This window comes from Chroicocephalus ridibundus, chromosome 4 (assembly GCF_963924245.1).
Source record: "Chroicocephalus ridibundus chromosome 4, bChrRid1.1, whole genome shotgun sequence".
Taxonomy (NCBI): domain Eukaryota; kingdom Metazoa; phylum Chordata; class Aves; order Charadriiformes; family Laridae; genus Chroicocephalus; species Chroicocephalus ridibundus.
In genome coordinates this window covers 5,985,407-6,000,473 of record NC_086287.1, presented here as the reverse complement: position 1 = coordinate 6,000,473, position 15,067 = coordinate 5,985,407, and the positions used below count along the sequence as shown (strand labels likewise).

The 15,067-nt window shown below is 40.9% G+C and overlaps 1 protein-coding gene across 6 annotated transcripts in view; it reads right to left on the bottom strand.

Annotated features, from left to right (window-relative positions):
* Nucleotides 1-2,269: 2,269 nt before the first annotated feature.
* The window catches only part of ANO5 (anoctamin 5), a 62,565-nt gene continuing 49,767 nt past the window's right edge, over nucleotides 2,270-15,067 (bottom strand). For all 6 annotated transcript variants that reach the window (XM_063331539.1, XM_063331542.1, XM_063331540.1 and 3 more), the window contains 7 exons: nucleotides 12,887-13,056; nucleotides 11,542-11,639; nucleotides 11,144-11,274; nucleotides 9,257-9,462; nucleotides 8,045-8,226; nucleotides 6,855-6,960; nucleotides 2,270-6,011 (listed from right to left, as the gene is read on the bottom strand). In XM_063331539.1, coding sequence (XP_063187609.1) covers nucleotides 5,790-6,011; nucleotides 6,855-6,960; nucleotides 8,045-8,226; nucleotides 9,257-9,462; nucleotides 11,144-11,274; nucleotides 11,542-11,639; nucleotides 12,887-13,056 — 1,115 coding nt within the window. In that variant the 3' untranslated portion in view covers nucleotides 2,270-5,789. The remainder of the gene's footprint in view (nucleotides 6,012-6,854; nucleotides 6,961-8,044; nucleotides 8,227-9,256; nucleotides 9,463-11,143; nucleotides 11,275-11,541; nucleotides 11,640-12,886; nucleotides 13,057-15,067) is intronic.

Here is a 15,067-nt window from a genome sequence, read left to right as displayed (position 1 = left end):
GCCAAGACTATGCCGCAGAGTTGTTGTGACCACCCTGAGCACGCAGAAACACAGACAAGAAATAGTAGCCATGGCTTGATGAGGTTACAAAGTAATTCAAATATTCTGGAAATTATTTTGTTATCATTCATATGGTAATGATCATCTTTTTTTGCCCTGTATCTCTTTCCATCTGTTTAGGGAAGGAAGGATTTTCATGTCTAAACAAGTCCATTGTAAGGGCTGCCTTTGCCCACCCCCCCCCTTAGCACAATCTCTTTGCCACAGCAGGCGTTAGGAACCCCGACCCCGTCCCCTGCGTCCCTCAGCCGCGTGTTGTCCTAAATCTCCTGCCAGTTACAAGCCTGGCTTTCAGATTGTGGGAGCTGCCACTGGTGGAGTTGTGCTGACCTCAATGTATTTTCAGTGCCACGTTCAAAATCTTATTTTCAGAAATGCTGGCTTTCTTTTCATTTTGAACATTAGGCAAGATTTTATTTGTTGCAGAGCCCACACATTGGAAACAGATACGAAATGTGCAGACTTCAGATGTTGGGACATCCTTTCTTCCACCTCTTGCCAGTCTCATCCACTGATCTGTTAGGGAATAGGTTACATATTTTCCTACTCCTGTAAGACAATGTATTTAACACCAGTTCGATTGAGGTGTTCAAACCATTTCTTCCATTTCAGTGCTGCCTACCACTTTTGCATCAAATAAATATGGACTTATTTTTACAAGGACCCTTCAATACGGGTAGATGAAGACATTGAGCAAATTAGATGCCTTACCTATTTTTCCGATGCAAAAAAGTACAACCATGACAATTTTGGTGCACGTCTTCATTTACTGCATAAGATAAATGAAGGAGTTAAGACTTTTGAAGGGTAGCTACAATTTCTGATCACGGGGAGAGCCAGGTATGCTCCAGGATTTGCGTATGTCTCACAAGTTACCAGGCTACTCTTTCTTATAAAATATAATTGCCTTTGGATGAAATTGTACCCCCAATTAAACTTCATCACCTGTTTACCACAGGCCTCAATGGAGACTAGGTTTAACCTCCAAGAGCAAAGCTTGAACGCAGCTGAAAACTCTTAACACTTTCCTAACGCATGAATATCCCCTATATCCTGCGTAGCAACAGCACCTTCTTTTGTCTTTTTTTCCCCCTTTCTCACTTTCCTTTTGCTACCACTTTCTTCTCATCTTTCTTAATGCCTTATTTTTCCTTTTGATACCTCAGTATGAAGCACAGTGGTAGGGGCATAGTTTTGGTCTTTTTTTTTCTTTTTTGATATAGAGAAGATTGTTTTATTCATCTCATACATTTCTTTCATTTGATTACCGCTATTGCATCTCTCTTAATCACATCAAAGTTACAAAGGAAACGACCTATCAAGTCTGGCAGGTGACCAGAGAAGTTCTGGTAACATGATGTAACAGGAGAGATAACATGTGCTGACGCTCTCTATTGAGAGCAAGTCACAACCTTGAATCCAGATTCTCCGTGATTTAATCCAAAGCCCTACACTGGTGCCAGAAGTGAGTTTTAAAAAAGATTAAAACATGTAGAGGTATCTGTGAACAGTAAGGCTTTACCAGTCCCTTGGAAAAGCTTTTGCTCTGCCATATTTTCCAGTTATCTGTGCTCAAAGCTATTTAAGTGCACGTATGTGAACCACTCGCGCTGCGTGTGAAAACTGCGTGTGTGACTGAGTGAGAACTTGAGAAGTCACCTCAGGTCCTGGCATCGCAAGAATAAAAACTGTATCCAGAGAACGAAGAGAAAAGCAGCCTGCCTGAAAATGAGTGCCTGTAACACACTCTTTGTACCGTACCTAAAGGCAGATGAAGGTGCCGAGTCTTTTTCGCTGACCTGTGGTCTTCCAATGTAGGGAATTTGCAGTTAATTCCCCTGTGGGCTATCACAGGCTCATGCCGTCTCGGTCCATGTGCATTGCCTACAAAATATGCAGAACTTAGTACAGCTCTTCCCTGGTAATTCATTCTTAAGAAAACGCATGAAGACGGCAGTTACGCATTGTGATTATCAAGCGGAAGATGGCAGTCAGCTGGCAGGAGGCTTTCTTCAAATAATCACCCGAATAAAAAACTGGTGAAGTTACAATTGCAGAAAAACTGTGTAGAGCATCCCAACATTCTGCAATGAGTTGCAGAAATCTGCATGAAAGCTTTTCTCCATGAGGTTCTCTGGGCAATTAACTTTTAACACTTCAGCTCCTCTCTGAACTCTTGGAATTTCCCAAAACAAGTTGACAGCACATGAAAAATAAACACTGCTTTATTTGCCAGATTTAGATCATATTAAACGTACATATATAAGTTAGCTGAATGCAATGTTTAAAAAATTTATTCCAACATTAGTGTATCATATATATCAGCAACATACTTAAGACAAAAACGCCACTCAGACTACACGACAGTACGGATCAAACCCGGCAGTACACATACAACGGTTGGAAAATCCACCTAATCTCACTCCGTTCTGTTGTCTCAAACTGATAATATTACATAAAAAAAAGTAAAAGCATAATAACAAAATCTTCTAGAAAAAATAGGATAGTGTCTTATAGTAGCACTTTTATTTTGCAGTCATTTGCTTACAACATACCACATTAAATCTTTCCAAGGTAAAAATACTAAATTTTAATTGGGAACAAAAATAAATCCCTGATTGTATTACTCTTGAAAGGCCAGTTTTCTTTTTCTAATTCTAATGAAGCAACCTGCTGTTGCTTCCGTTACAGTAGTTCCAGCACAGAACTATCTTCGCTTTGGTTCAAGGACACTTTTAGATACTTACATTAAACACAACAAAATCAAATATCAAACTGACCAGTCCGTTTCTCTTGGTTTTGTCACTTTTCAAGAACACTTCAGGAAACGTATATGTATGTGAACCGTTATAATCCTAATCACACTAATAATCTTTTGTCAAAATACTGCTTAATGACAAGTAAAGGCAAACTATTATATAAAGAGGTGTTAGACTTATTTTGTTATGTGACATTAGCTCTTAATATAACACATTCTCTTTTCAACAGTTTCTATATACAAAGAAGTAATGCTATGAAGTATAATGATGGATTTTTAAGATATATGTATTTCTTTTTAAATAAGCTGATCCCAGATTTTTTCCACTTTCTATTGTATGATACAACATATGCAAAACGTCTGTTTGTATATCATTAAATAGGAAGCGATCTCAAAAAATAAGTTTGAAAGAAGCAAGAAATAGGGGTCAAAACAGTAATTCAAATTCAGGGTCTGCATGCGGGGCTTCTGCACATCAATGCTGTATCCCAAACTAAAGTATTTCCTTGTTTTCCTCCATCTTGCTTTTCAATGGGATTATTCATTCACAACACATCTATTTTGATGACATCTTTTCAAATGTGGTGTATTAGGACACTTTATTACAGGACCTGAACAAACTAATGTTCCATAAGCAGGAATAGTGCATCTAATGCTGAATTTTCAAATCTGTTTTCAGCTTCAACGGGATTTTACGTTTTGCATAGAAATACCATTTTGCATCTCATCACCTCCCTGTTTGAAGCAATTGTTTGCATTGCTAACAGTAACAAAACCGTGAACTCTAAATTAAGCTGTTTATTTAACAGTAGATGTGTAAGCAGCAGCAAAGTGCTTGCATTGTGTGAATTCTGGTGTCGCACACGTGACATACTCTTCTTTGGCTTATACATTAAGCAGCAGAGCTCATTCATTTATACATGCATTCCTCCGATAAACCCATTACTTCAAATATATCTGAATATTCAAGAACATGGTCAGCTCATCAGGAACATGAATTGCCAACACGCTTGATTTATCAAGCAAACTCACAGAACGCAGCTGAATAACTTACAGTAATGAGAAATGTACATCTGCTTCGACTCCTTGACTGGCAGCCAAACCATGTGGCGTTTGGTCGAGGTAGGCACTTCAACGTTAAAACTTTTGCTAATAATGACGGTTCCACTCAAGATACTGATTTAAAACTCTGTTACAACTTTAAGGTTACTAGCCACGTATTCCAAGACGTAGGCTAGGTCTGCTAAAACAAAATACGGAAACCTTGAGTTGTGAATCTAGCGAACAGTACATAATTTGGCTGATACGGAATAAAAATCTGATTTTTTTTTTTTTTTTTGTGTGTGTATACTTGCAAGGAAGTATAACTTTGAAAGTGCAAATATAGTAAAATTTCTCATCTCTCTAGCTAGTGTACTTCAGCAGGAGAGAGCTCAACTCAACAGCCCGGTGCTACTTTGTCTAAGCAGTCTGAAGCTGCTTCATCCGAGCAGTATGAAGCGCTCTCAGCGAGCGGCGGGCACAGCACTGAACCAGAAGCGTGCCCCGGCAGGCCTGGTTTGGCTAACGTCGTCCAGCCACGGCTGCGGGTTCACAGTATCACGATGCCTGCAAGCACCCCTTGGAAACAGGCATCGCTCCAGAGTGATCGTGTTCACATCTTTTGCCGAATGCAAATAAACAAGGCACTAAGCATGGACGTGTTGATATGTGTCAAATATACAGCAAAATCATAAAAATGCCTAACTGCTTCAAATTCTAAAATGAGGGCACATTCATAAACATCTGGTAGCTACTTTGCACAAGTAGTTATTACATATTTATAAACTCAATAACTTGGTAGAAAAGCCCCATGACAAAAGTGAAAAAAAATCCTTTTTAAAGATTAAGAAGAGAAAAGAACCAGGCTCCTATGTATAAGGACAACAACAACGTAAACATAGATTATTTGGCATGCTTAAAATCTTTTGAATCCAAATCCACGTACAAACCATGCAGCTAGACGAATTCGCGTGGCGGTGCAGCTCCCGGGCACACCCCATGGTACGCCTGGAGTACAGACACACAGCTTTAGCCCTTTCTTGGCATTCCCAGAGAATCCAAACACAGCACCCAAACAAAGGAGCAGCTCTGGCCAAAACTAACGTCAAGCATGACCTTCCAATGGCAGTTTTAGAGACTGAGACATAAATTACCTGTACTTCTCCACATTGTATACATCTTCTCAAAAAACACTGTAATTAGATGGTTCCAAAATATCTTCATTTAAAGAGCAAACTCTTTGGCAGATGATATCTTTATGAAAATAAAATTATGTGTTTCTTTTTTCCTTCATTAGTATGTATTAACTGAACTCTGTGCCTATAAATAATTCCAAGTGGAATTAAGCCAATATATCTTCAAAAATCAATTCCTTCTAAAAAGCGTATAGAAGTTCAAAGCTGCAAACAAATGTTTCACAAGACATAGTGGATACAAAAAAAAAGCCCCAACCCCTAACCCTTGTATCAGGAGTGTTCTCCTATTTAAATGACCATGTCATAAAAATAATACTTCTCAGCATTTTCCACAGCAGGAGTCCTCTACGATATCCTTTCCGTTCAGCTGGGATACAGCCTGGAACTTCGCAGTCAGCAACAGGGGGAGGGCTTTGTGGCAACGACCTTATCATATCCTGTGAGCCCTTTGAGGGTAACATTCCCTATACTGGGAATCCGAATTCTAGGATTACAAGATTACACTTATTACTCAAAGTGAAGGGTAGATAGAAAACAGTGCTGAAGTCATACAGTTACGTAGATGTACTAAACCTAGAATGCTCAGTAAGACTTTTAAAGAAAAGTCTAAACTCTTTGGACTGAAAGCGAAGGGTTGAAACCGTCCTATAGCTTTCAAGATGATGCGTACTGAGCAAATCACGGATCAAAAAAAGCGAAAATGAGCAAAATCCCGAATAGTTGTTTTTTTTCAACTACATTGCTCTGGATAACTCCATTCTCCCTTCTGTGGCGATGAACTCCTTTTCCGAGGCTAGTTTATCACCTTGACACAGCTTCTCCTTCAGTTTTTCAAGTTCATATTCATGAAGGATTTTCTGTGTTAAATATTTTTCACGTTTTATTTTGGCTTTCACGTCTGCAGGGACATCAGGAATCATCCATGCTACAAAGAACTTGACGATGAATACAACATGCTGAAAGAAAAAAAAGCAAAACAAAACAGTAGGCCAGGAGAAAGGTAACAACTCATTAGCAAATGAAACACCAATTGTTTTATCTACCACCAAATAGATCGATCACTTTTTGTTCACAAACAGAATACATTTCATTTGTCTGTCCTGGAACAATACGTAACAAACTTACGTGTATCCAAGATGTGAATGAAGGTTAAAGCACTTCCTTTTACGCAGAAACTTTTAATTCCATACCATTTATGAACTAGCAAACCCAAGTGTCAGGTTCTGAATCCCTAGCATCACTTTCCAGTACCTCTGTGTGCTTTCTTAGAAAACTCACATGGTCGTGCTGGTAACGCTCAGCTATTGAGAACTGATCAGATACCGATGAGAAGAGCACTTCGACAACTCCCTTCTCCCTTCAGAACTTGCAAGACAATGGTTTAATACTGAAGTACCAGTTATCCAAATTATTAATTTAGCTATTTTTAGCCAATGCACATCCCTGAAAAATGCTCTCTGGAATCTGAATACAGTCGTCTCACACACAGCTCTAACGAAACCAGTAGGAGTGGAAGTGCTCGTCCTGGTGGTTCATGTCTCTTCCATCTGCATAAAGACCTTTCTTATTTCGAACAAACGTAGCAGCCTGCTCAGCTCTTTTCACTGCTCTTACTCTGAGGTTTGCTCCCTGAAGTTAGAAGACCTAGTTGTAGCAATCATTTAGGACATGAATATTTGGTATTACTTTGGGAAGAAACTATTATATACTCTCAGCAATTATATTTTCTGTAACATTAGGAACTACCTAGAGAATCTATAAGGTACCAACTTCGGAAGGAAAATTTGAAGGGAACATACCTCCATAATAATTATAAAGGCCAGTTTTGCAGCAAGAATGTGCCAGAACTGCATAGTGTGCAAATATTTCCTCTCATGATCTGGCGGGTATCGATAGTCTCTGTACCTGATGGACAGAAAGACATGCAGAGGTGAAATGTCACGTTCAGTCTGAGACAGACTACAAGGTACAGGCAAATACAGCTGTCACTTAAGGAACCGTTTCATCTTGTTTTAAATGGTCTGTTTCCTTTTGCAGAAAAAAGGTTGCCTCTCAATTTGTTTCTATCTTACGTTTGCTTAAACACCCTCACACTCACAGCAGGAGAGGAGAGATGAGGATGTTTGAGAAGTGCAATTTTGTACGCGGGTTACCTTTTTTTCAGGGAATGATCAGATAATACAAGACAGAGCGATGGACTGTATCACGTGGTGACGGACAAGTATTGAATAAATGTGACAGATGCTGACAGATTCTGGACTGGACAGATGCAGGGTTTAATGGAAGGACAGTCTTGAGTACGTGTTCTACACTCACGTGTGTAAGCAGGATACAGACTCCTGGGGCTTTACGGCTAAAACATACAAGTGTAGCTTCTTCTGAAAGCGCTGGGGTTTTTTCGCTTGGTTCATTTGTTTTGGGATTTTTTTTCATCAAATCAATACTTTTCTTTTACCATGTACTTCTCCAAAGTTCTTTCTCAATTCTTCTGGAGCCCCCTTCTAGCAAGAAAGGACTATTTTTTTTAATGAACGCAGAATGGCCCAGATCCTTGGTGGTATCTAGCACAATAACAACTGATTTTAAATACCGTATCTCATTTTCAGCTTTGCAATCTAAACTTCCCCTTAGTGATACTTCCTTGTCCACTCTGGCATTGCAGCCTAAAAACCTTTGAAAATATAGGCTGAAGTTTGCAACCTGAGGGACACAAATCTTTTCCACCACTCAAAAATCAATCGTTTAATTAAGTAAAAAAGCAAAACCAAACAAAAAACCTGTTAGCAATGAGACTCTCTTAAACAACAAAAAGGTGATTTTTTTCATTACCGGCATGATCTCCTCCCTTGCTAATAGCTTAAACGTTACCTCCCACGCTTCAGAATGATGAGAATGACACCGTTTGATTTCCAGTGGACTACTTAGATCTGCATTGACTTTTTATGCTGCATTCTAAACAAAGTGATAAAATATTTAGCATTACACCAACCTGCATATGACAAAGTTTCCTGGATTCATTTTAGGCTTGTTTCTGTCAGGAAAATCTGAGATTTGAAACACCGACAAACTGTTGTTTATGTATCCAGACATAGGGGAGTCTTCATTTTCAGAATAAGCGTAGTAGTAAACTAAACGAGGAATCATATCTGATGTGAATGCAACAATAAAAGCCTGAAAAAGAAATTGGAAAAAGAAATTAAGGAAGTGGCACACAAAACTTGTGAGCAGATTCATAAAGGGCTTTTGGTATTATGCCTCTGCGGCATGACCCAGGATCTTTTAAAAGCAAGGGTGAGCATGACTAGGGCACTTTGCCTCGGTAAAGACTCCAACTGCAGCCTCTGCTGCGAGGACCAGCACTCAGGGACCAAAATATGCGAACAGTCCTTACAAGAGGCACCAAATCCCAAATATCCCCTCGCACCAAACTGTCTTCTACCTGTGATCATGGCACTTTATAGTGAAAGAGGAGATCGGGCTTTGAATTCTTGTGAGAACGGATGAATGCGAATCCCATGTGTGGTCACTTTATTTTCTCCAGCTGTATTTAGAAACACTGGCTACCATCATGTTTTCCCAAGAAACCTGAGATGCTTAAGATGCACAGGTACCTTGCCTATTAGTCAAGTGGGTTTGTTGCCCAAGACACTTGCAGATCTGATATTATTCTACATTAAAAGGCAATTCTTTTGCTCAACAGTCTGCTTTGCTTTACACTTAACATGAAATACTAGCACAGCATTTAGTTTCCAGTTTATAAAAAGCACTCTGAGCCGCTGCCACATAGTGGGATCCAGAAGCAGTTGAACAAGCAGAATTCCCACAGAACAGGCCTCATAGTGACAAGACAGAAATGCCATCCGGCCGACAGAATTCATGCACCTCTCCTGTCCCCTACAGTCCCCTCTGGGCAATCGTCAGACTAAGCTTCAGACTGGCTTATGCCATTCCAAAATGCTGGAAAACACAGACAAATGAATGAAAGCTTCTGGGTCCAAGGAAATGTGGACTGGGAGCTGCATGTCGTCAACATACAGACAAGGTGAACCACCCAAATGGTTTGACCGTGCCTCTGCAGGGTAACATGGGATACAGTGAATACTGTTGACGAAGGAAAAAAAAGCAGCATCTGATTTTTAAATCTGCAAATTCTGAGTACATGGAAGAATCAAAGTTGATGTCGCACAGTTAACGTACTTACATTAGTGACAACAGACAAGATGGCCATTCCGTTGAGGATTTCTTGCCAAACTCCTATGCTATGTGCTTTCGCAGCCACAGGTCTCCTGTACTGAGTGGTTAATTTCCAGGAGTCTACTCGAATCTCCAGGATATTATTCATCAGAGCAAGAAGGGGAGCCAGGGGAAAGGACGCCACAAAGAGAGTAATGAATCCAAACTGAATGACTGCAAGGGAGAGAAGAGAAGTGTCAAAAGCTGTCCCTACAAGAGCACCCTCAGGGTGACAATGAGACAATGAGACACGTAAGCTGCCACTTGAAAACAAATAGCAAACTTCTGCCAGGCTGCACAAGTCATTTCCAGCCCTGGCCTGAGCTAAGTGACAACCTGTCCCGTCCCCGAGACGTCTCTAGTCTCTTAGGGCTGCCATTCAGCAGCACCCAAGGGAACGGGGCATTCGGGTCCTGTCCAGTGATGCTGCCAGCAGTGCTGGACACTCATTCTTTCACGGTGCTGCAGTCTCTCATGAATGGAATGTAACTCTAGGGGAATGGGAACGTACTCATACATCACCTTTCTGAATTACGAGAAAGGAGCAATTTAAAATAAAATAAAATGGCTAGTTTTCCTCTCCTGCGGTTTGTACAGAGCAAGCATGTTCTCCTAAACAACAAAGAGGAAATACTTTTACTTTTGTCACAAACTTGCCTCCACCTATAGTTTAGTCAAATCATTAATACAAATTCAGTTCCACCTGTGAGTCTCAACATTAGTTTAAGAATTGCAGATAAAATACGCAAGTGATCCCTTTAGTCATTACCAAAATAAAACGGCTCTTGGTACAGAATGTGAAGGTCCCCAGTGCACAGCCCATACTGCCACTGTATTTTAAAGACAGGAAACAGAACATCTTGTCTGGTTCAGGCAGTGGATAAAAATAAGTTCCCATACACCAGTCATCAGCTCTTCCATGATTTCAGCGATCAGTTCCTTATCTTAGACAAGCAACAAAATTCCTACTAGCTTAGCAGCCCCAGGACAATGCTGGAGCGTACTGGTTCAGTTCTGATTCAGCAGGAGCAAGGACATCTACTAACAGGCATGGCTGGCAACATTGATGGTTCTTAGCATATAAATTTCACAAGGTCACAGTCCTGTATGAAATATCTTGAAGTGTATGAAGTGACAATAATACAGTCGCAAAGCTCTAGGCAATAATTATTTCTATACAAATAAAACAATACAAGGGACCACTTTTCAACAAATTCTGTCCTTCTAATAGACAAATACTAGTTGGGGTTTTTTTGTGTCTTTTAGATTTAGTTTGGCTTCCATTTCTAGCTTTAGTTTCTCAGGTTTTGTAAAGCAATTTCATACGCTGACCCGTTCACGTTCCCTTTGAAGCACCCTATTCTGTTACCCATGCTCCCTCTGCTGGTCTCCTGGACTGTACCGAAGTGCTTAATCAGGGCAAACCTAAAACTAAACGGATTCTCCCTGATCGAGTTCGTAGATGTCATATCTGCAGTACCCATCCTTACAGCATGTTTGGCACGCAGCTCATACCTACAGTTTCCACTGACATCAGCTCAGGATATGCTCGGGAACAAGAACAGAACAGACGCCGAGACAGCTGGCTGCACCGAGAATAATGTTCCCCATTCAAACGAGGGAAACAAACAGTCTTTGCAGCGAAATTCCCTGCAGTCTAAGATGCAAAGGCAGCTTTTTTTTTTTTTTTTAATTGGGCTGACCTATTTAATGATTTCCAGCAGTTAATCGTCTACTGTTTACCAGATGAAAGTAGTGGCATCAACCCATAACAATTAATTGAGACGCTATTTTTTTGAAGGTGTCAGTACAAGGTGTCTTGTCCTCGATTCCAAATGTGTATTTTTAAACTTACCCATTTCTAGATATTCATAGAACAGCCCTAAGGCTCCAAATGTCTGCAGATCATGGTCTTGCTCCCAGCGACTGTATAAATTTTCTGGATTATTTCTGGCTTTCCGGCGACCCCACCAGTTACAAATCCAGCTGTATATGCAGAAAAAAGTTAACAATGAGAAAAGCAGATCAAGTATCCCTTTCTCTAAGCAAGCTCCTTGTTGCAACATGCTTTTACAAGCACGGCTTTCACAAAAAGAGGCCAAACGCCTCTATGCAATGAGTCTACTTGTCAGAATTTGTGCTTAATTTACAGAATTTTTCTTAAGTTTCTTCATATGGCAATACTTGTTATCCCTCCTTCCAAGAATTTCTTCTGTCTATAACATAGGCATCTCAGTGTAAGAGGTAACTTACGGTACAATGGCCTCTTGGATATTTCCCCAGATCTGTTTGCCAGCCATGACTATGGTGAGCTGCGTCGTCAGTTCTATCAAACAGCCCGCAGGATCACACTGGCAGAGACAAACTGCAGGTTAATGGACACGAATAATGGACATTACCCAGATAAACTACAGTCTACTACTGTATAAATGAAAGAAAGGAGCTCTTAAAGCTTGTTAGGACAATACTTAATTTTCACCTGGACTGCCAGCTGAGACACCCTCTCAGGAAAGCTGTTACAGAAGGGCTTTCAATGCTCAACGTGTGTGATAAAACACACACCAAAACATAATGACCATTTAAAGACAGAGTAATTCAGAGATGCTTCAGGCTGACTGCTGTGCAGGTACCCAAAGATGGGGCGGCAGGAGCCGCAGGCAGCAGCCACCCCACAGCCCCAGCAAGGTGAACCTATGGTGCTCGGTTATCCCTCAACACTAGAGCAACCCCAGCCTAGGAAGCACCTGCATTTTCTATTCATATCCCTACAGCAGAGTCTTTAAATACTTGCCAGTATCTGCTCTCTGCTGTTTTCCGCAAACACTGCGTTTAAAGTTTCAACTCTTTATTGAGGCCTTCTTAAGAATAAAATCACAGACTTGCCTAGGTTGGAAGAGACCTTTAAGATCATCGAGTCCAACCATTAGCATAACACCGCCAAAAGCACCACTAAACCATGTCCCTAAGCACCATGTCTACCTGCACTTAGAACTTAGGAGCCAGACCAGTATGAGGAGATATTCCACCAGTAAGTGCACTGCATCACTTCATTGTGTTTTGCATCAAGTTTTTCCTCCACTATGGACTCCCAAGCAATGCTTCACATTAAATACTGTATTTCATCTCCGTGCAAACAGCATAATTAGCAGTGAAATGAGGGAAAAAAGCAAAAGCTTACAGGTGTGCACCTTACCAAATGGTTTCTCTGAAAACGCAGTGCCTCAAAAAGCTTATGAAGACACCCATAAGCCAGAGACCGTTTCCATTTATACCAGCTTTCTTCAACCTAGAGGATCACTTTTTAAGACGTATGGCGAGATCCACTGGTATTTCAGGAGAACTGGGGCCAAGAAAAGCTTTTTGATTTTTCACCCTTGTGACTGAGAGCCACAGATTTTCACTGCTGGTGTCTCCCCGACTAGCAAAAGCAGGAAAAATCCTTGGAAGCCCCTCCATCAGCCTCAGGATGGCCAGCTGAGGCCCGGCTCATTCCAGACCAAACCTGCAGTGGGCAATTTACGACTGCACAGGTTGGAAGGGATAAAGAGTTTAAACTGGTTTATTATTATTCAATTCATCTTAATCAAGAAAGTCCTACCTCTTCATTTCGCCAACGATTAAACATGTATGTGTAGGCACCTGGGTAACCAACAAACTTCCCTTTGAAGAAGGCCACGTAGAAGCAGGATGAATAGTAGTTGACAAACTGGAACAGAAACATTTTCATCGTGAGCCGGTTCTCATACTCCATATGAGTTCTGGGAATCTCTGTGAAACCAGAAAACAGTAGTTTTATTTTTTTATTACCTTTAAAAGGATACAGATTCAGAAATACTCATCACCCACAGTGCCCTTACATCCCAAAGGAAAAGGAAGGAAAAAAAAAAGAAAAAGAAAACCACCTACAAAACAGTTCAGCAGATGGAGCTCTGGCTCTCAGACACCCTGCCCTTAATTTACAATGCAATGTTCTGAGTAGGCAGGAAGTGAAATTCATTCTTGAGACATTTATAAGCTTCAACTTCCCCTTCTTTGTACTGTCCACTACCACTTGCCCATCCTTAAATCTTGCACAATTTTTAGGAGATCCAAGGTGAATCTCAAACATTAACTGTCAGTGTCTCCTAGACTATGAAAATTCCTCTGTTAGCAATGCACATGATAAAGAATATTTTTTTTCTTTTTTTCTTTCAGTATGTTACAGTATTGATTTTTTCAGTATGCTGTACGCATGTAACTTATATCGAAATGGGCAGAAACTGGATGGGCTCTGTGCCTCTGAAAGGTGAGACTTATAGTAGGGGCAAGAGCGGGGAAGGACACAGGCATCTCGATGGCACTGAACATCACCAAGCCTTTGCTTAAGATTTTGCTGCCTTCGTAATCACATTCTCCGTCATGTTTACATTTTTAAAGGCAGCAGGAAACCCTAAGCACATTATTGGTAAAATGTACTGTTAAATAATAACATATAACCAACTCACGCTGGGAGAAAAGGGGACAAAATATACCACAAGCATTTGAGCCCCTCTGAATTGGTCAGGACCTGGCAGATGTGTTGAACTCCCCTGCCCTATGGCAGTTATTTTATATTTGAGTAACCTAGTGTTTCCGAGCTTGGCATAAGTTTGCGTGACAGAAGGTATTTACTGGGAACCTGATGCTACAGAGGAGGTAGTACTCAGGTGAGGTAGTCTGCCTAGGCTGCAGCTCATTAAAGTATTTTTATCGTCAGCGAGCTGTTCAGATGTCTATACCAGACACAGAGCACCAGAGGTAGGTTATACCTGCCCGTCTGAAAACAAAATCTGGCCTAACCTTTTGAAGGAATTCAAGAGTGACAAGAGTCAGAAGAGATACTCCTGACAACCACGGCCAACATAGTCCATACCCTGGAGCCAAGCGTGTCTCAGCCTGGGTAAGCGAAGCTGCCACGGCCGCCAGAGGAGGGCAGCAGCCCCACAAAAGTAAACAGATTTACTTTCCCTCTGTAACCGAGAGCCACAGGTAGCGCTGACGCTTAAGAAATTAATCCTCCACACTTGCAAGCAGCAAAATAACGTTGCTGAGCCTTCATGTTTATGATTCATGCCCTTCAAGAAAGAAAGATTAAAAAATTATGATTTTCTGGTTTGGGATTTGGTTTGTTGGGGGTTTTTTTGTTTTTTTTTTTCCTAGGGGCAATTTTACTTACCACTTGTTCTGTCTTTCTTTGGTCTAATTTGGCCAAGTGAGAAAAACAATACAGATCTCTGAGACGAGAGATGGTCCACAATAAATCAAAATAAACCTAATGCAACATCCTATTAAATTTCTGCAACAAACACCTTTCAATTCTTGATTCCACTTGTAAGACCTCCTAAAAAAAGGTCACCCAACTGCGTTTATGACAGCTGTACAAACTACAAATCCATAATACTTTCAGCTCTCCCCTCTCCAGCTGAATATTCTGCAATCATTTCTTTCTATATAGCACCTGCAGGGACTTGTACATCTAAATCATTAAGGGCAAACAAAGAAAAAGACCTATGAAGGGCTCTAGGGAAGGATATTTCCAGCAAGCAAGCAAGAGTCAAACACGAAATCTGCTACAAACCCAATAGATCTTCCTGGGCCTGCCTGCCGGCTCCTCCAGCTCTGGGGTGAGCCTACTGCAGGGAAAGCTACCAGTGGCTACAGCCACAATAACGCATCTTGGGCACAACTTCTCAACCTGCTCAGTCTTTGCCTTCAATCTCTATTAACTCCAAATCTGGGGAGTGGCTTAGGTTGGAAGGGA